The sequence below is a fragment of the Propithecus coquereli genome, unplaced genomic scaffold, assembly GCF_000956105.1.
Source record: "Propithecus coquereli isolate 6110/MARCELLA unplaced genomic scaffold, Pcoq_1.0 Scaffold256, whole genome shotgun sequence".
NCBI classification, from domain to species: domain Eukaryota; kingdom Metazoa; phylum Chordata; class Mammalia; order Primates; family Indriidae; genus Propithecus; species Propithecus coquereli.
The window spans coordinates 1,735,257-1,756,640 of record NW_012148130.1 but is presented as its reverse complement, the minus strand read 5'-3'; the positions used below and the strand labels follow the sequence as shown (position 1 = coordinate 1,756,640).

Sequence of the window (21,384 nt, the reverse complement as noted above, 5' to 3'; positions counted from 1 at the left end):
CCTCCAAAGGTGCTGCCTGCTCTTGTGGCTCCTTGAGTGGACTGAGCCCTCAGCTCCTCTCTCTGCTTCCTGTCCAGATGGCAGGACTCTGGCCCTGGGCCAGGAGAGGCATAGTATCTTTGCATATAGTAAGTACTGAATGAATGCTTTTTAAAAATCCGAAATCATACGAACCAAGGGATATTGACAGTGCTGGGCCCCAAATGGCTATTGTTTTCTTAAAGGTTTTAAGACCGTGCATTATACTGTGGTTTACTCAGGTTCTTTTCCAGCCATCTGCCTGGGTCAGTTGGTTTGTGTCTCTCTGTCTTCCTCTCCCTCCCTCTCCTAAGAGGGCTTTTAATATGTGATTATGGTTTGCCTATTTTTTTGGATAAGAATCTACTAGTCTCTAGTGCATTAGCCGTGGGGCCTCTCCCACAGCGGAATATTCGATATTAGGGATCATGGAAGAGTCAGCATGCTAAAATGTTTGCATACATATGGATTTCCAGAAAGTATCTTTATCAACAGGGCATACCTGTCTATGACCTTTGACTTTCTTCTTTTATTGGCATCACTTGGATGAGACTTAATTTCCCTGTTGGGCTTGATGCTGAGCTGTTTTTCTACATGTGTCATGTTTGGTACTTTCTTGCTGGCAGGAGCCATTGCCTTTGTTTATCTGATGCTTCCCTGTTTTGGTTTTCCCCGGGCTTTCCAGTTCTTGGAGCACTCTTTTGTCAGCAGATATAGTTTTATTTCCAGTTTTTAAACTCTAATTGAAATGTAGCTGAACTTAAATATAATAGAAGTAGGGGACATAAAATAAATCAGAGTCATGGAGGCATGGAGGAAAGTGAAAGGAATCCACCGTGACTCTGGTGTGTTTCTAAGTACACATATGCCTCAGCTGTAAGTGAGGGGCTTCCTGAGTAGCTGACTGAAAACTATCCTCTCAAATAATTAGAGGTGTCATTCACTTGGATAAAAAATAGGACCCCAAAATATAGTAAATTCATGCCTAAAAAATGTAGCAAACAATAAGTAATATAATAGGGTAATATTCTGCTTAAAGGAAACTGCAGAATAAAATTTCTAGAACTAATAATTCCAGACACTATCCAGAACACCAGCTCCAAGGCTGCTGCTTTCTGGTAATTTCTGGCTTCTCTTTCGGTCCTCAAAGTGGCTTAAGTACCATTTTCAGTCACACAATTTCCCCTTTATTGTAATTTCCTGTGCACTTTCTTTGCTAAGTGGATCTTTTGTTACTGTTCAGCAATACATTTTTCTTTGTGTAGAAGCAAGCATTCTCTTCCCAAACCTGATGCTTAGCAAGGCTGGGAAGGTGAGGTATTGGCAGTGGCCCCAGGTTCCCACCTTGTGTGGCAGACGTGCTCTCCAGAGGTACAAGCCACTGTTCAGTATCTGGGCCTTGTAACCTCTAAGTTGCTTCCCCAAGTCAGGATGTTAAACATTAGTTAGCAAGTCCCTAAAAGTTGCCTCAAACATCATCTTTAATGCATTTGACTAAATTTGCATAATTTTTCTTCATCAACACAATAATTGTTATAAATGTTGTAGAACTTTCATTAACTTATAATTGTCACATCTAAATTTTAAGATACAGATAAGATTTAACTATTTTCGTACCCATGTATAAACAAGTGAAATAAAGGTATTTATATTTCAATTAAGAAATCTAATCAGAAGTTTCCACAATCCTTCATTTTGGGGTGGTTCCAAAGATGTAACTTCACTTATTTCTTGCCATTTCTGGTGATTAGCCTAGAAGCCCTAGGTGGAACACATAGATCATTCCTGGCCTGTCCACAGCTCAGTATGAACGACCAGATACAGTCAGAGATTAGAAATTATCATCATGGATGTTTCATTTAAAACATTTTTTAGATCTCAAGGTTCATCCATGTTACATAAATTTAAAAATAAAAAATAAATTTTTTCAGAGTCAGTGTCTTGCTGTGTTGCTCACGCTGGACTCAAACTCCTAGGCTCAAGCAATCTTCCTGCCTCAGCCTGAGTAGCTGCAACTACAGGGACCTGGCAAGCATCACAGATATTTTTTTAAAAATTTAGCCTTTTAATTTTAGGAACTTTCTATTTATAATGGTTTTTAGTTTGGGGGGGCCTGTGAATAATGGCCTTGCTTTTGTATCTCTACTTGTGGTGTTGTTCCAGTCTGGGAACAGGAAGCGGCTGACTCCATCGGATGCCTGTTTGCTGTCTGCCTTCAGTCAGTGTAGTGTGGTCCATGTTTGATGTTGGCAGTCGTCCTCTTGGCCACTTATTTCTCCTGATTCTCTGCATTTAGTTTAAAATGTTACCTCCTCAAACTTAGCTTTTGATTGGCTTCTAGTATCTTTACTCCTGTCTACTTTTAATTTTCCTATTAAAATACTTACAGTGATATGAAATGCTTTGGATGTAAGTATGGATAGACAGAATTGTGCTGCGTCAGGCTGAGTGTGGTAGCCATTGTTTCCATGTTGGTGGCAGGGGTGAGGAGTGGTTACCAAGCTGTGGGTGATGGGAGAGGGATCTCGATGTCTCACCCCCTTTAACTTTTTTTTTTCACTAAAAATTTGTTTTGATCATTTTCTTATTGAGATAAAATTCACATAACATAAAAGTCATCATTTAAACTATTTAAAGTGTACAGTTCAGTGTCTTTGTGTAAATTCACAAGGTTACGCAACCATTACCGCTGTCTAATTATAGAACATTTCATCACCCCAAAAAGAAACCCCAAAGCCACTAAGCGCTCCCCATTCTTCCCTTGCCCCAGCCTCTGGCAACCACTAATCTCCTTTCTCTGTCTATGCATTTGCCTATTCTGGACATTTCATATATTTGGAATCATAACATGTGGCCTTTTGTTTCTGACTTATCTCTTAGCATAATGTTTGCAAGATTTATCCATGTTGTGGCATATGTCAGTACTTAATTCCTTTTTATGGTTAAGTAATATTTTAATTTGTGGATACACCACATTTTGTTTATCCATTCACCAGATGATGGATGTTTGGGCTGTTTCTACTTTTGGGCTATTATGAATAATGCTGCTGTGAACATTTGTGTACAAGTTTTTGTGTGAACATATGTTTTCATTTCTCTTGGGTATATACGTAGGAATGAGTTTCTGGCTCATGGTCATTCTATGTTTAATTTTTTGAGCTGCCAGACTGTTTCCACAACAGCTGTACCATTTTACATTCCCACCAGCAATGTATGAAGTTTCCAGTTTCTCCAGATCCTCGCCGACACTTGTAATTTTACTTTTTTGTTATTGTTTTAGCCATCCTAGTAGCTGTGAAGTGGTTATGGTGGGTTTTTTGTAACAGTAATTTTTTAAAAAATTGAGGCACAATGTACATAACATAAAATTAACCATTTTAAAGTGAACAGTTCAGTGGCACTTAGTACATTCACAGTGTTGTGCAACCATGACCCTTCCTCTCTGGTGCCAAAACGTTTTCATGGCTCCCCCATCCCCAGCCCCCTCAAATACACATGCCCATAAATGTTTTCAGTGACTCCCTCCTTCCTGCCCCCAGTAGCTGCCTCAGCACTGGGAGAGTTCCAGGCTTGGTGAGGTGAAGGCAAGTACCTTGAGCCAGTCTTGCGGGGAGCCACCAGAAAGGTCAGAACAAACAGTTGCAATTCTGTGCGTGTGAGGCCTGTTCTGCTCCCTCTGGTGCAGTGCTTGCACCGTGATCGCAGCCTGTTACCTTCCAGGACACTGCTGCGAGGGGTGGGACCAGGGTAAGTTAAAATGCCATAGAGTCCACCGTTCATACTACGATTTAGCTGGTTTCTCTCTATTAAGCGTTCCTCTGATTGCTGCAGGTTTTGGGTTAGTTTCCAGAGTTCAGAAAAACTTGATTCTGACAGCTTTCGCCAGTTTTTTTTTTGCATATATTGAAGGATGAACTCTTGCAGTTCCTTACTCAGCCATTTTTGTGGACATCACTCTCGAATCTCTTCCTAACATTATGACCAATTTGAGTTTGCCTAATTTATGCACACCCCACCTAATTCCAGAAGGATTTAAGATGGTTCACGAGGGCAAATATCATAAAAGATAACGGTGAATTATCGTTGTCGGTGTTTGTGGTGTGCCTGTTGGGTTGAGGGCATGTTAGTAAAGACTGCCCTCTCTGCTGTTGGAAACTTGGTCCTATACACAGGAATGTTGTTTCCTTTGGTGACCTTGAGGTTTTCGCCCTCCCTATTACATAGGTGGGAGGGAACCTGGAGCAGATTCCCTCAGTGGTTTCTCCTCCTGCATGACTTTGCTTTGGTCTGAAGGTGATACTCCAAGTTCATGTCCAGCATGAAGAATGATTGTTACAGTCCACCTCTGAGTTGATTGTGAGAAGTTTGCCTCCAGTGATGGTTTTCCTAAACCCAAAACTCCTTTTCCTTAGGACACAATAGGTAGGTATTTGTGTCCTGTTTTAAGACTCAACTACATCATTGCTATTGTTCTAGTTGTTTCAGGAGGTGATGAGGTGATTCTTACACTTCAAATCAGAAGGGGCTTCTCTTAGTGGCAGCTAGTGGCTGGTGGAGTTGAGTATTGTCGGTATACCTGAGACTGCTTGTCCATTGGTTGAAGCTTTCCTTGGAGCCAGTTAAGTCCTGTGACAGCCATCTCTAGGCATATAGAAGGTCACAGGGCTGCCTACTAAGTGCTGCTCAGGGCTTGTGTCATTTCTTTTTTTTTTTGGAGACAGGGTCTCACTCTGTTGCCCAGGCTAGAGTGCAGTGGCATCAAAGCTCACTGCAACCTCAAGCCCAACCTCTTGGGCTCAAGTGATCCTCCTGCCTCAGCCTCCCAAGTAGCTGGCACTACAGGCATGCACCACCAAGCATGGCTAATTTTTTAATTTTTTGTATATACAAGGTCTCACTTCTTGCTCAGGCTGGTCTCAAAATACTGGCCTCAAGCGATACTCCTGCCTCAGCCTCCCAAAGTGGTAGGATTACAGACACGAACCACTGCGCCCAGCCGCCATGTCATTTCCTTTTCTTTAGGAAGAATATTTTCCTTGAGCAAGGTTTGTCAGTTTGATATAGTAGCTCATTTGCTAGTCTTATTTGAACAGAATAACCTCCTTTTGAAAATGATTCTGTGGTAGAATTAAAGCTGCTTTCTGTTTTTCTATATATGCTGGGTTGTCCCTTTTTCATCATCACCCACGAGCTAATCTGAACATTTTTAAAAGGACAATATAAGGATAAATTCTACTACATTAAAACTGAGAGTTTCTCTTCATTATAAGACTCCATAAATAAAGTCAATCCCTGAATTAGGAGAAGACATTTATAATACATACAACTAATAAAGGATTAGCAGTCAAAATATATGAAGAATCCCTACAAATCAATATCGTAAAAGATGATAACCCAATTGAAAAAATGACAAGGAGACACAGTCATTTCACAGAAGGAGAAACAAGTGGCCCATGAGCACATGGAACGATGGCAAACCTTTCTAATAATCAGGATGAGGGGAGAAGCGGCCACTGTACCTGTTAGGTTGTAAGTGTGGTGAGAGTGTGGATTAACAGAAACCCTCGTGCTGCTGCTGGGAGTATTTGTTGTTACCTGCTGTGGAGAGCGGTTCGGCACCCTCTTATCCATTTGGCCATTCATGCAACCTGTGTACAGCAATTCCTCTGTGCTCTCTAGATGCAGAGTCCAAGTCAGGGATCAGCAAGCTCTTTCTGTTAAGGGCAAGAGAGTAAATATCCTAGGCTGTGTGGACCAAATATACTCTTTGTCATGTAGTCTTATTTTGTTTATTTTTATAACACTTTAAAAATCTAAAAAGCATTCCTAGGTCAAGTGCCTTAGAGAAATAGGCTGCTGGCTAGATTTCGCCCACAGGCTGTGTGTAGCTTGCTAATCCCCGATCCCCTGATCTCGGATATATAGCCTAGAGAAACTTGGACGAGTGCCCCAGAAGAGATGTCAGAGTGTTCAGAGCAGACCGTTGACAATAGCAAAAACTGGAAATGGTTTGATAAGAAAATGGATAAGTACATGATTAATACAGCAGCAAAAATGAATGAAGTATATCTATACACAACAAATAGGGGTGAATATTTATAGTGCTAGCGGGAGAGGACTGGTACAATGTCATTTTTATGGAGTAAAAAAACAGGAAACTATTATTTAAGAAATAAAGATATATGCTAGCAGGAGAAGTATAAACACAAAGTTCTGGCTGATTGCTTTTGGAGAGAGGCGGGAAGATGGACTAAGGAAGGAGCACACAGGTGGTTGCTGACTGTCAAGTGGGTGCTGGGTTCTAGGGTTTGTTTTCTTGTCATAATTATAGCACATGATCTTTTTTATGTGTCACATATCACCTCACACATTTTTGAAAAGCAAGAACAGATCACAGATAGGGAGGTCTTAGAACTCACCTGCCTGTCCTCCCTGAAGCAATACTCGGAGTGACCACCAGCTCCGCCCTTCTGGCAACTGTGATGAGAGCACCCACCAACAGAGCCTTCTCTGTTCTGTAACAGCAGTGAGATCGCTCACTATTCTTTCCCCATTGCTTGGTTTTGAAACCCTTTTGAAAAATCAGCTGTGACTATAAATGATGTAAGGGTTTATTTCTGGGCTCTGAATTCTATTCTGTTGATCTGTATGTCTCTCCTTATACCAGCACCATAGTGTCTTGATCACTTAGTTTTGTAGTAAGTTTTAAAAGCACAAAGTGAGAGTCCTCCAACTTTCTTCTTTTTCAAGATTGTCTGTTCCAGGTCCCTTACATTTACATATGAACTTTAAGGTCATCTTATTAATTTCTGCAAAAAACAAAAACAAACATCTGGGGTTGTAGAGATTGAGATAGATCTGTAGATCAATTTTAGTAGTGTTACTATCTTACCAATGTTTAGTCTTCCAATCCATGGACATAGGATGTCTTTCCATTTATTTAGATCTGTAATTTCTTTCAAGTGTTTTGTAATTTTCAGTGTATACATCTTGTGCTGCTTTTGTTACATTTTTTGCTGAATATTATTCTTTTTGATGCTATTATAAATGGATTGTTAATTTTTTTTTTTGAGACAGAGTCTCCCTCTGTCACGCCAGGTAGAGTGCAGTGTGATCATGGCTCACAGCAACCTCAAACTCCTGGGCTCAAGGGATCCTCCTGCCTCAGCCTTCAGGGTAGCTGGGACTACGGTGTGTGCCACCATGCCCTACTAATTTTTTTGTATTTTTGTAGAGATGGAGTCTCACTCTTGCTCAGGCTGGTCTGGAACTCCTGACCTCAAGCGATCCTCCTACGTTGGCCTCCCAGAGTGCTAGGATTACAGCGGGGAGCCACCTTGCCCAGCACAATTGATTTTTATATATTAATTTTGCATCCTTCAATCTTGCTGAACAAATTTATTAAACTAGTTTTTAGTTGATTCCTTAGGATTTTCTCTATATAGGATCATGTCATTTGAAAATAGAAAGTTTTACATCTTCCTTTCCAATATGGATGCCTTTTCTTGTCCAATTGTCAAGAAGGGGCTATTTTTTGGAGACGAGGTCTCACTGTGTTGCCCGGGCTAGAGCGTGGTGGTGTCATCATAGCTCACTACAGCCTCAAACTCCTGAGCTCGAGGGATCCTCCTGCCTCAGCCTCCTGTGTAGCTAGGACTACAGGTGTGCACCACCACACCCAGCTAATTTTTTAATTTTTTGTAGAAACAGGGTCTTTTTATGTTGCCCAGGCTGATCTTAAACTCCTGGGCTCAAGCAATTCTCTTGCCTCAGCCTCTCAAAGTGCTGGGATTATAGGCATGAGCCACTGCACCTGGCCAAGAAGGGGCTTTTTGAAGAAAGGCTTTGAGCCATCCAAGATGAGGAACCAGCCCGATCCTTGTCAGGCCTCCTGATGCACTTGGTAGGAGGTTGGGTCTTCTGCATATACAGTGCTGTGGAGTTTGCAGAAGGATTCTACAGATACTGTTTCAGAGATGCCTGATAATTCTGTGAGATTTAGGTATAGTATCTCCTTTTCATGTGAAAAAGTGAGGCTGAGTATAAATGCTATACTCAAGGATCTGCATCAGGGAAGGGACACCAGGCTGGCAGTCCCACCGAGACCTGCTCAAAACCAGATGCCCTATCCTGCCCTGGCACTGCTCAGCCATGAGTCTCTTCTACAGTGATAGCCCAACCCAAGTTCCCCTTCATAGGCACCTGGCAGTGCTGTGTCTGCTGGCCTCTTTCTTCTCTTCCTCTGCTAGAATTGAAATTATGCCACAAGTCCAACTCAGGAAGCCCTGGATTGCCCCTTAGCAGAGGTGGTTGCTTCCTCTTCTGACGATCTGCAGCCCTTTGTACCTTTGGGTTGGTGTTTCTCATGTTCTGCTCCTCATCACAGTTACTGACTCTAGGGTGCTCCTTCTTCACCTTCCTCATGACTCCCTGAAAATTCTTTAAGGGCAGGGACAGTCTCCTTCCTTCCAGGTCCCCTGATGTGCTAGGCACAGAACCATGTACATCGTAGATGCCCAGTGTAGGTGTTGAAACAACAAGGAGTTGTTTGGGCAAGAAGCTCTTGCAGAATCTGCTCGGCATGGTGCAGAAGGGCCTGGTGGGGGCACTGGAGTATCTGTGCCTGTGCCCTGCTCTGGGCCCCCTTGGAAACAGGCACCCACAAGGAGAGCCATGGCACTGGACAACAGTGTGGCCAGCAGCATACTCCAGAAAATAAAGTGGGAAACATCACCAGAAAATATTTGTTTAATAGTTTAATAGCCATTGGAGGAAGTATACATTGACACACCTTTTAAAAAGGCAGGTTGGGCTGGGCGTGGCGGCTCATACCTGTAATCCTGGCACTCTGGGAGGCTGAGGCCGGAGGATCACTTGAGGTCAGAAGTTCAAGATCAGCCTGAGCAAGAGCGAGACTCTTTCTCTACTAAAAATAGAAAAATTAGCAGGGCGTCGTAGCACCCACCTGTAGTCCCAGCTATTCGAGAGGCTGAGACAGGAGGATCACTTAAATCCAGGAGTTTGAGGTTGCAGTGAACTATGATGATGCCACTGCACTCTAGCCAGGGTGACAAAGCAAGACTCTCTCTAAAATAAATGAATGAATGAATTGCAGGTTGGCAGTGATTATATTTTAAAATACGCATCATCTTTGACCCAGCAGTTCTGTTATTAATACTATATGCTGGCCAATATGTACAAAGATACATGAGCAAGAATGTGCACTTCAGAATTGTCTGTAATAGCAAAACATCAAAAACAGCCTAACTCTCCCTAAGTAGAACTGGTCATATAAATTATGGTGAACCATACAGTAGAGTGCTGTGCATCCCTTGAAAATATTAAGATAGATTTTTATATGTTCATATGGAAAAATGCCTAGGAAATGTTGTTGGTAACAAAAGAAAACTATAGCTTAATTTTCATTTTTGACAGTTTGCCTGTAGGTGAAAAAAAGATATATTTTCTCCTATGTGCATTGGCCATTTCTGGATGTCTGCATGGTCACACTGAACACCAGAACGGCTTGTCTACTTCTGGGCAGTTGCAGTTGGGGAAATCTGCTACTTATTTTCTTTACTTCATACCCTCATGTCTGAACTGTTTGTTTTTTCTCTGAGCCCATATACCGTTAGAGTAAAAATGAAAATCTCATCATGCCTCTCATATCTCAGGTATTGTCCACAGCATCTGGCATGATCCAGTTTCTGGTTAAAAGTGTAACATTTTGAAGAATGTGACACTGTATATCTATATAAATATCACAAGTTAGCCAAACCTAAATGGAAGCATTTTGAACAATAACTTCGTTGTATTCTTTGTTTAGATTTCAAATTGAGATATAATTCACATACCATAAAATTTACCCCTTTAAAGTATACAATTTGTTGTTTTTTAGTCTATTCACAGAATTGTGCAGCCATCACCACTATGTAATTCCAGAACATTCTCTTCACCCCAACAAGAAATCCTGTGCCCATTAGCAGTCATTCCTCCCCCTTCCCCATCCCCTAGTCCCCGATAACCACTAGTTAACTTTCTGTCTCTATGGATTTGCCTGTTCTGGACGTTTCGCATTCAGATGGATTTTATGCTTATTCCCCTCACTGGTAAATATTAGGCAAAGGAGGTCTGATGTTTTTCCTGTTGCTGTTGCCTAAGCACTGTAGGGCCTCCTCCCTCCTCTGAAGGCTGCTCTCTGACTAGTGACTCAGCTCAGAGATGGGCCGTGCATGGGACGAGATGCAGGGGGACCTGGGTGGGGCTGTGAGAGAACCACAGTGGCTCATGTTGCAGAGATGCCCACGTCAGGGCCCTGCATCACAGAGTAAGTCCTGGCAAACCTGCAGGTTTGGGGTTTTCCTGTGCTCTTCAGGACAGGATTGCTGTGAGGTTTCTCATTTATGTGCTTGGAACATCCTTTGTATCTGTTCCCCTTTCTTCAGTATTCTATAAAAACAAAGGATCTGAGGCTATATTCTTCACTTGTTTATATAGAGTATGACATGTTATAAGGATGTGAACATGGATTATCTATCATTGGCTTAATCTTAAATCCATTGTCCCTCATATTGGAAGTAGGAATTTACCTCCCAAGAACCAAACATTTTTCATCAAAAACTGTTTGTTGAACACATGGCTTCCTAAGCACCATAGGATAAAATACTAAACTGAAGTTGTAAATATCTTACAATGTAAGTAGGGTTTTTAAGGGCATGAAGTTACAAGATCAGCTCCAAAAGCTGAAGAGTGGTCTTCTTCTGGAAGAGTTGGTTTGTCACAGAAATACAGTTTGGTCTGAGTGGTTTGGACTTTATCTTTCTGTTTATTTGTTAACTCAAGAAATGTGTATGGAGCACCTTCTACCGGTCAAGCACTATTCTAGGGACCTGGAGTTTGTGCCGACAAAACAGATCAAAACTTGTGTCCACAGGAAGCATTCTTCTGAAGGGAGAGAGATAATACATCATAAATGTGCAGTCTTAGCAGCAGGAAATGCCATGGGAAAAGCTCAGAGCAGGCCAGGGGAGTTGGGAGAGAGGGCTGGGCCAGGCAGCCTCCTTGAGAAGGTGGAGGCTGGCCTGCAGGTGGGTGGGCAGGCTCCGCAGAGGCGGGGCTGGAATCGGGGCCAACCTAGAGCATCTGAGGGGGCAGAGGGCTGGGGCTGGTGGGCACTGCCAACAGGTGTACACAGGGCCCTTTCCTGCTGGGCTGGGAAAGATTGGTTAGCGTCATAATGGACAAAATTCTGATCAGGTTTGTAAATGAAGAGTCACTAGCTTCTCAGGTCATTTTGAAAACTTTTTTTGTTTTTACAAGTAAGCGGATTTCCTATGAGGCTCCCACGCTTTGCCACAGTAATGTTCTATTTTATTAAAGCTAACCCAAGTGTGGCTAGAACACCAGTTCATCAGTCTGTCAAATGTTCTGCTGCCGACGTTCGTTCCTATGCGTTCCTGACTGTGAACCACTCCTAAAGGCAGCAAGAGGCGGCGCGAGAACAGGGCTCGGAAGGAGCAGGCCCACCCGGCACCTGCCTCCCAGGACCTCGGGAGTAGAAAGAATTTGGCACTTTCTTTTGTAAGTAGCAAAAATAGATCGATTGGGCAGGAACACATTGTATTTTTGAGGGAACTGGTGAGTTTTGAAAGAAACTTCCTCTGTCCATTCAGCAGATGCATTATCCTGTTGTGGGAAAGGATGGAGGCGGCGCGGAGGCAGGAACGTGCACGCGAGAAAAGTCCCATAGTGTGGAGGTGACTTGTGTCAGACATTGGGGGAGTGGGTCTTCTCTGAGGATTCTGCGCCTGGTTCACTCTTGGTCCCAACCCCCCTTCACAGTCCCCCTGCTTCCTTACCAGGGCACATGGGGGTACAGAACTGACTGGGGGCTACTGACGGCTGGGGGTGTGTAGGCTGAACCTGAAGGATAGAGCTGTCCTTGACGGAGCTGCCCGGCAGAGGCTTTGTAGAGATGGGTCGCAAGGAACTAGGTAAACACTTGCCTGAGAAAGTTCACTGTGTACAAATCAGCCTTCACGCTGTCCAGCATTCAAAATGTGTTTTTTTATTGTAAAAGTATACACTCTGTGCTACTTGGGAGATGAAGCAATAGGATTGCTTGAGCCCAGGAGTTTAAGGCTGTAGTATGCAATGGTCGTGCCTTGTGGATAGCCACTGCACTCCCGCTGGGGCGACAGAGCAAGACCCCATCTCTTAAAAAAAAAAAGTGCACATTCGTTGAGCAATATCCAGGAACTAAAAAAAAGAGAAACCAGCCTTTATAGTATTATCTGGAAACACTTAATTTGTGCTTTAGGTAAGTGTTAGCAAATATTTAGGATGATTAGTCAGTTTATTAACGTATATTTGTTAATGCATGGCATAATTTTTATTAATGCTAACGTTTCTTCAAGAACTTTATTCAACTCCTTTATATTATTTTCATTTTCCTGAACTCGAGGTCTCAGCTGGCAAAGCTGCTCATGCCGGGATCTTGGTGGCTTGTTTCTAGGATCTGCTTACTTTACCTGTTGATGGGAACTTGCAAGTGGGAAGCAGATGTCCTTGCAGAGTAACTTGTAACCAGGTGTAATAGGAGAGCCTGCCCAGGCGAGGGCACAGGAGACCCCATCCAATGCCATGTCCCTGGGCACATTGGTACCTACCTGAACCTGAGCCGCCTCAGGTACAAAGGGGAGCCAGGCCTCCGTCACACGCTCCTCGCAGACTTGTGTGAAAGTGCCCTGTAGGTCCACGGCAGGCCCACCCCAAGGCTCTGCAGTGCAGAGTGCTGGCTCAGGGTGTTGCAGAGTTGGTAAAACAAGGGTGGACATCAGAAGCCAAGTGCCTCAGGTACAGTGGGCACACACTTGTGGGGTTTCACCCCATGAAGAGTAGTGCTTGTGGTCTGGAAGCACATCCATTGCAGTAAGTGCTGCTGTGTGAATGAGATGCTGTTCTGACCACAGACCTGACTACAGTGCTGTCAGAGTTGGACAGGGCCACCTAAACTGTGTTGTCATCCACAGAAGTTAAGTAAGAAATAAAATTGGCTGAAAATGGCCATTGCTGTGGCCCAAATACCAGAATGATGGATAGAATTTGAAGTCATGACACAGCAGAGTGGTGTTACATGTATTCTAAAGAACTTCGAAAGTACAATTTATTAAGTATACCTGTAAGGAAGTTTTTGTTTGGATAGTAATGTTAATAGGGATGTTTGGGTAAAGTAGAAAGGAGGGAAGCATATTTGATCATGTTTTGTTCCCAACACAAATTAAAGTTGGGAAGGATTCTTGTGTGTTACTTAAAACACCACGTCTCTCGGGCACTTCTGCTTTCTCAGAGCTGTGTTTGTTACTTCCTCGCGTGGGAAGATGTGATGGCACTCTACTCCCGTATTGTTTTTTTTCCCAACAGAATTTCTCTTTCCTAAAATGGAGTCAAGTAAAAAGATGGACTCCCCTGGCCCTCTGCAGGCTAACCCACCGCTAAAGCTGCATCCTGACCGCAGCGCTGGGACATCAGTTTTCGTCCCTGAACAAGGAGGTTACAAAGAAAAGTTTGTGAAGGCTGTGGAGGACAAGTACAAGTGTGAGAAGTGCCGCCTGGTGCTGTGCAACCCGAAGCAGACCGAGTGTGGTCACCGGTTCTGCGAGACCTGCATGGCTGCCTTGCTGAGGTAGGCATCCTCACGGGCTTGCTGTGGGCAGCCTGGCTCCGGCCAGTTGTCCTCACTCTTCCACCTGTTTATTTATTTCTCTGAAATATAAACCTCTAAAGGTTTAAAGCCCTAAAGAAGTATATGACAGTCTCAGAGCCCAGTTTGTGAATTGCTAGGGAAATACAATAGCATTCCCCCTGTGTATCTCTGGCCCAAGCCTGGCCCCCCTGCCCCACATCCCTCCTCCCGTCCTGCAGACTGTTGTTCCTCTCCTCCCCACTCATCTCTTGTGTCTCCCTAATGGTGTTGCCCACTGTGTCCATGGAGCCTTAGTGTGTCCCCTGGTTGTGTGAAGGATTGGGTAAGTCCCTACCTAAGCAGAAATCCAATCCAAATCCATGCTTATGTAGCAAGTACTCAAGGAATGTGCACCAGGCCTGTGGAAGCCCTCATTGGCTGAGTATTGATGCCATTGTATAATCACAAAGACAGGCTGGAGTTTTACAGCAAAAATAACACTGCTAAGAAAGCATCTTTATTCATGTCACAGATATTTTGTATGTTCTGGGCATCATGCTGGGCACTGGGTTACTGCAGGACCCACTCAACTCAGGTGCTGCTGCCAGGGCACCTCAGCCTGGGAAGGCTTGCCAGCTCCTCCTCCTGGTCCCTACTTGGCCTGAGCTGCCCCAGGCCCCAGGCTGAGTATAGCAGCCAGCCTCCCTCCCTGTCATCCACCATCATCACCCTCGCACTCCTCTCAGTACTTCCCTCTGTGGTCTCAACCCACTTATCCCAAACAGCCAACTCACCTCTGCCTGCTTGTGGGTGGAGTAAGGCTTGAGTTGAGCTTGGTAACAGCTCAGAAGCCTCAGAGCACCTGATTTCCTTTCACACAAGACCCACTGCACCTCTGGGCTGGGACAGGCCTACTCGTGGTGGGGGGAGAGGTCGGACCCTGGGGATATGGTGGATCTGGGGGGAGGAGTGGACCCCGAGGGAGGAAGGACTGGCTGTTTTTAAAAAGCAAGAGCATTTAAAGGCTCTTTTAATAAACTGGATGCTCACACTGAGGAGGTCCTCGGCAGATAGCTAGTTTTGGTTTCTGAAATAAAATTTCACTTTTACGTTAATCAAAAGGGGCTTTCCAAGAGGGACTGAACTAAACTGTTCTACTTGATAACTTCCTTTTGAAAAATTACTATTTTAAAAAATGCAGCCTTTTTCTCCTATGGCTTCATGTTTGAACCAAATTCACCATGGCACCCTGAAGCTCTGCTGGTTGCTGTAAGCCGCAGAGCAGACCGGACGGTACAGCGAGTGGTTCCGTGAGTTCTGGTGAGAAAGGGACTCATCTAATGTCATTGTTGTGTGTTTCCCTTCAGCTCCTCAAGTCCAAAATGTACAGCGTGTCAAGAAAGCATCATTAAAGATAAGGTATTCTTGGGTTTTTAATAAGTCATTTTGTCAGATGTTCTAAGCTGGGTAATGCTTTTCACATAGTTTGCATTCAGCACTCTGACGCTCGGTTTTACCTCAGTTTTGATGACTGATGGAGCAGGCTCTGAGACAGGTCACCTGGGCAGATGGCAGGGTAAGGTCCACTTGGCTGCTGCTCTGCTGCATGAGCTCTGCGAGGTGCTTCACCTGCTAAGACCCCCTGGAGGTGGTGTCGGGCATCAGTGAGTTGATGTGAGTAAATGCCCAGATGCCTGTCCGTTGCAGGGCTGTTCTGGTTAGGTCACTTCTGTCGCTGTGGGTCTTTATCCCAGACAGCTGATACTCAACTCTTACACTAGATTTTACCTTCAGACATGTGCTAGTCTGAGGGGTTCATTTGAATTTGTTCTCTCTTGCCCTCCCACCCCCTGTAATACCGTGAAGTCATTAAACTTCCAGTGTGATTAGTCCCTTCTCTTTCCCCCTCGGTGTGTGTGCACCAGTGAGAGTCCATGGGTGTCACTGCACACTCAGAGCGTGAGCTTCTGAAAACTCACCCGCCAGCTTCCTTCCCGGGGCTCGTCCCCTCTCGTGTTGTCTCTGACAGGTCGTCACCCACGTGCTGCCAAACCCTGCCAGGCACACTTGTAGTTTGAAACAATTCATTCTTAAAATATCAGTAAAAAATGTGTGGTTCCAATATTTTGATTAATGAACCTAACAATTTTTAAATGTAGGTCATTAAATTGTACAATAAAATTCTTCCTCTGGGGTTTTCCTGTCTAAAGCATTTTGTAGGTCGGGTTTGTTGATCAGGACAGCCCAGGTGAGTACAGTGATTTGAGGGTTTCTGGCACAAGGTGCCCCTGGGCTGCCAGGGGACAAGGGCATCTGATGTAACCTGCTCTGGAAGAGTTAGAGATGGAATTGGTCACTTCTCCATGTACCTCTTCTTCCTTAGCATTTACCTGCTATTATTATTGTTATTATTATTATTAGTTTTGAGACAGAGTCTTGCACTGTTGCCTGGGCTAGAGTGCCGTGGCGTGAGCCTAGCTCACAGCAACCTCAAACTCCTGGGCTCAAGCGATCCTCCCGCCTCAGCCTCCCGAGTAGCTGGGACTAAAGGCATGTGCCACCATGCCCGGCTAATTTTTTCTGTATATATTTTTAGCTGTCCAGATAATTTCTTTCTATGTTTGGTGGAGACAAGGTCTCACTCTTGCTGAGGCTGGTCTCAAACTCCTGAACTCAAAGGATCCTCCCGCCTCAGTCTCCCGAGTAGCTGGGACTACAGGCATACACCACCATGCCCAGCTAATTTTTTCTGTATATATTTTTAGCTGTCCAGATAATTTCTTTCTATTTTTGGTAGAGATGGGGTCTCACTCTTGCTGAGGCTGGTCTCAAACTCCTGAGCTCAAAGGATCCTCCCATCTCAGCCTCCCAGAGTGCTAGGATTACAGGCATGAACCACCACACTAGGACTGCCTGCTATTATTATTATTAAGAAAAGCAGCCCGGGCATGGTGGCTCATGCCTGTAAATCCTAGCAGCCTGGGAGGCTGAGGCAGGAGGATCACTCAAGGTCAGGAATTTGAGGTTGCTGTGAGCTAGACAGACACCATGGCACTCTAGCTTGGGCAACAGAGTGAGAGTCTGTCTCAAACCAACAAAAACAAAAATCCTTACCTTAACATGTACCGTGCTAACTTGTTTTTTGTTTTTTTATTTCAGCATATGATGCTAACTTGTTAACATGTATCTAACAATTGTGACTCAGAGAGAAGTTTGAAACAATCAGCTAGAATGATTTTTTTAGTATCTTTGTTTCATTATTTAGAATTATTGTCCCTATTTTTCAATGACATTGGTGGCTGAAGAAAAACTAGTTCTGTTAAAGAATCATTGATGAGATGGGCTAAAGGCGTGGACCCTCATGGGAAGAGTGGAGCTATTAATATTTGGGCCCCAGGTGACCTAGATACACACCTCACAAGGTCACTGAGGGATGTGAGGCCTCCAGTCCTCATCTATAAAAAGGGACATGTAGAGTAAATAATCTGAGTCCTTTTCAACTCTAAAATTCTGTGCTTTTAGTATTCTGATGTTTTCAGTCAATTTTTTTTATTGGAGAGTTCAACTCAAATGACTCAAGGAACTTAATGGACAAAAAGGAAGCCTGTTTCTTACTGGTTAGAAATATCTGTTATGTTGACTTTGGTACCTTAAGTCATGATCTTTTAAAAAAGTCATGTTTATAAAGGATTAGCTTTGAGTCCAAATTAGTTTATTTTTAACTCTTAACAGCTGTTGATTCTATTTCTTTGCGTGGAGTTGAGGAAGGCGCATAAAACGTCCTGTTTTTCCACTGTTCCAGAGTGTTAACAGGTGGGAGTTTCTTAGAAATGCCCGAAGAATAAGATATTGTAGATTGTATTGTTAGAAAGAGTGAGAATATTTGTTTTCTAAGGGAAAAATAAAGAAAGGCAGGAAGGTTTTCATTTTTAAAAGGAAACATTTTCATTATTAGATTAACTTCATTCTTTGCTATATGTATTTAAAAGAGGTTTTTTTTTCCCAATAGTAGGCTAATACTTTTCTTTTTGGTGAAAAACAAGTTATAACAGCATAACTTTAGAAGGAACCAAAATGAAAGTTTTACACATTATCCCCAAAATACAGTATTTTACAGTAGTTTGTCCGTTTTCCTAGCAAGTGATATAAAAAGTGTGTGGAGTTGCATGAGATTCTGCCCTTGTCCTCTGGTGGGGAGGCATACCACTGTGGCCACCTTCTCGGTGCTGGCTCTCGGAAGTCTACAGAGTCAGAGTATGAACTTAGTCTTCCTCTGCCCCTGTCCTGAGCTTATGCCAAAGTTAATTGAAAATGTTTAGATTCTCCAGAGTAATCTTTAATTATTCAATATAATTCATTTTCTTTTGGCTTAACTAATAAAAGATAATAGTTAAGGTTATATTATTTAAATTGTGTCTCTTAGTGGGGGCAGCTTTTTCATTCTACTTGTGGAAATTAAGATGGTCCTTAATGCTTTCTGAGGTCCACTTAAGAGTTGCTCTCTTGATTTTTTTAAAGTGGTTTTGCCTTGTCCAAAGTAGCAGCATGTGGAGATTAAGAAATATTAATCCTCTAAAATAATGATCTTTCAATTTCAGGTGTTTAAGGATAATTGCTGCAAGAGAGAGATTCTGGCTCTTCAGATCTATTGTCGGAATGAAAGCAGAGGTTGTGCAGAACAGTTAACGCTGGGACATCTGTTGGTAAGTACCAAAGTGGCAACAGAGGCCTACACATGAAGGAACAGAGCCCCTTACCATGCCCAGTGGAGGAGCTGGTCGGTGTGGTGTGGCACCTTAAGACCATGTTTAGATTAAGACCATTAATCTTTCCAAACCCAACCAAACATGGAGCAGTCAAAGCCACTTGAGTATAAAATGTTATTTTTACAACATAATTGGCAACTGGTTTTTAAACACTCTATTTAGAATAGAGAGAAATTTGAATTCGATTTTAATTTTGGAAGGCCCATTGAAACCTTTTTGTACCATAAAATTCTACTTTTTTTTGGTCAGTATCATATTTTATCCTAGAAAGATATTTGAATTAGAATACAACAAAGTTGTTAGCGGATAGTTATCTATCTATTTATCCAAGGGGGACAACTGACTTAATTCTTCAACAGCAGTATAGTTTGAGTAATCACTGAATAGAACATGAAATTCAGTGTCTCTTGGCATATTTGTCACTCTTTGCCATGAAGAAGGCAGGGCAGAAACATTTCTGTAGAATTTTACTGCATAGAGGTTAGAATGTGGTATTTCAGGTTGAATTTTTTTGTTAATTAAGAACTTTTAATGGTTTGTCTTACAGGTGCACTTAAAAAATGATTGCCAGTTTGAGGAGCTTCCGTGTGTGCGTGCTGACTGCAAAGAAAAAGTCTTGAGAAAAGACCTGCGTGATCACGTGGAAAAGGCCTGCAAATACCGGGAGGCCACGTGTAGTCACTGCAAAAGCCAAGTCCCCATGATCACATTGCAGGTGCGGTGCCTTCCTGTTTCACCTGCCTTCTGCTCACTTCAGATGTGATTGCTGCGCAGAACCACTTTCCAAACGAATGTTCTAACAAGAATTCAGAGAAAAGATAGGCATAAATAGCAATTTTCATCTGACTTGATTTCATAGTTAGGCTTTATTTGTTTTGCCTATTTTGATTTATGTAATTAACATTTTCCATTGCCTTGATTGAATATTATTTGAGGTGTCAAAAAAATGAAGAATAATTATTCAAAAAGGTAGAATTTTTAACTTGTCCCAGGGAATGGCCTCAGAATTTTGATGGATTGCCTGATCTTTTTACAGCTCTATAACATAATCATCGCTTACAATAGGCTAATTTATTCTGCAGCATCAAAATGCAGCTGTCTATCCTGGGGAGAGATGAGAACTTAGAGTGTTTTCATACCTCAGTTATTTTGGCACGGTTCTATATTGTGTGTGTGTGTGTGTTGGAATCGTATCACTTCTGTGTAAATTAAAGAGGAAAGGAGAGATGTTGAGGGCGCATTCATGGGATAAACATTTACTAAGTACATAAGGTACTATGTGCCAGACACCATTCCAGGAGCTGGGGATTCAGTGGTGCGGCTCACTATCTAGGGGGAAGAGATAAATGACAAACGTATAGTGCCAGGTAGTGATAAGTCCTGTGAAGAAGAAGTCAACTGGCATCAGGGGAAGAGGGTGATGGAGGCCGGCTTCTCAGAGGCAGTCAGGGCAGTGCAGGAGCACACAGGCTCTGAGGTGGAACTACCTTGGCCGTGGGTTTCAGGAACTGCAGGGAACATGGGAGATGCAAAGGTGGTGGGGGCAGCCAGCCAGAGGGTGAGGGCAGGGCACTAGTGTCCTGGAGCAGAAGTGGCAAGCGGGCAGGAGGAGAGCACCAGGCCAGGTGGTGGTGCTGGAGGAAGGGCAGTGGTACTGGGTGCGCCTGAGCATGGAGCAGTAGGATTGGCTAGTGGTTGGAATGTGGGGTGTGCAGGAAGGATGACACCAGCACTTGTGACGAACCAGGGCATCCTGCCAAGGTGGGGCTCAGCATAGGATAGCAAGCTTGAGGGGAGAACGGGTGCAGGAGTGGTCCAGGCTGCAGACACGTGTGAACTCATGTCCTTGGGGCCCTGGGACTGGAGGGGAGGGCCAGTGTTCACGGGGCCTGGGCACGGGCTCTCTGGACTTGGCAGCATGGTGAAAGGGAAGAGACCAAGGAAGCGCAGCCAGGGTGTGAGGGCCACTGTCGAATTCCTGTTGGATATTCTGGAGCTCTTAATTACCAAAATCTGGGGAAAGTTTTCTTTACTTTTCTTGATGAAAGGAGACATATTCTTGTTTATAATTTCCATGTTTACCTTCCTATAACTTTCCTGTGCCTGTGACTTTCTTCCATTGTGAAATCTTTTTTTGTATGATACTATAGACCTTTCCAGTTATTAAGAACTCTTAAGAGCTGTGTCCTCCCCTTTGAGAAACCGCAGTAGTACTTGTCATGATCGAATAATTCCTCCAGTAGTTAAATTCCAATGAATGAGACACATACCTAATGAACAGTACTTAAGGCCTTATGCCTGTTGGTATATTGCTATCAGACTTAGACTTTGCTTCTTGCAAAAATCAATTACCTTTATTTGCAGAATAGAATCCAGCAATTAATTTTTGTTTGAGAAGGAGTTGTAGAGCATGTCAGCTAAACACCATGTAAGTCACTGACTGAACAGCGGACAAGGTGTAAAGGGGTTCTAAAACACCAGCGTAGAACATGGATTCACAAAACGTTAGTTGAGTGCCTGTTGGGTGGTAGGCCCTGTGCTAGTTGCTTAGGGTGCACACAAGAATAAATTGGGGTCTCTCTTCTCAGGTCATAGTCACATACAAAGTTAAATCTGTTGCAGCATGGGAAGTGCTGTGACTTGCACGGTGAATAGCATACAGCAGTGAAGGACCCGCTAACTTAGCCTGATAGGGTCAGGGAAGGCTTTGTTGAAGCCTTTGGCTTTGATTCGATCTGGGTCTTGAAGTTTTCAACTAAAGCAGCGGTCCCCAACCTTTTTGGCACCAGGGACTGGTTTCATGGAAGATAATTTTTCCACAGATGGGGGCTGAGGGGGGTGGTTTTGGGCTGATTCAAGCACAATGCATTTATTGTGCACTTTATTTCTCTTATTATTACTTTGTAATATATAATG

At 43.4% G+C, this 21,384-nt stretch overlaps 1 protein-coding gene across 1 annotated transcript in view; it reads left to right on the top strand.

Moving 5' to 3' along the window:
* The window catches only part of TRAF3 (TNF receptor-associated factor 3), a 63,954-nt gene that overhangs the window by 14,764 nt on the left and 27,806 nt on the right, over positions 1-21,384 (top strand). Inside the window, exons 3-6 of the mRNA XM_012647129.1 lie at positions 13,441-13,702; positions 15,070-15,121; positions 18,301-18,405; positions 19,016-19,183. Of these exons, the coding sequence (XP_012502583.1) occupies positions 13,458-13,702; positions 15,070-15,121; positions 18,301-18,405; positions 19,016-19,183 (570 nt within the window). The 5' untranslated portion in view covers positions 13,441-13,457. The remainder of the gene's footprint in view (positions 1-13,440; positions 13,703-15,069; positions 15,122-18,300; positions 18,406-19,015; positions 19,184-21,384) is intronic.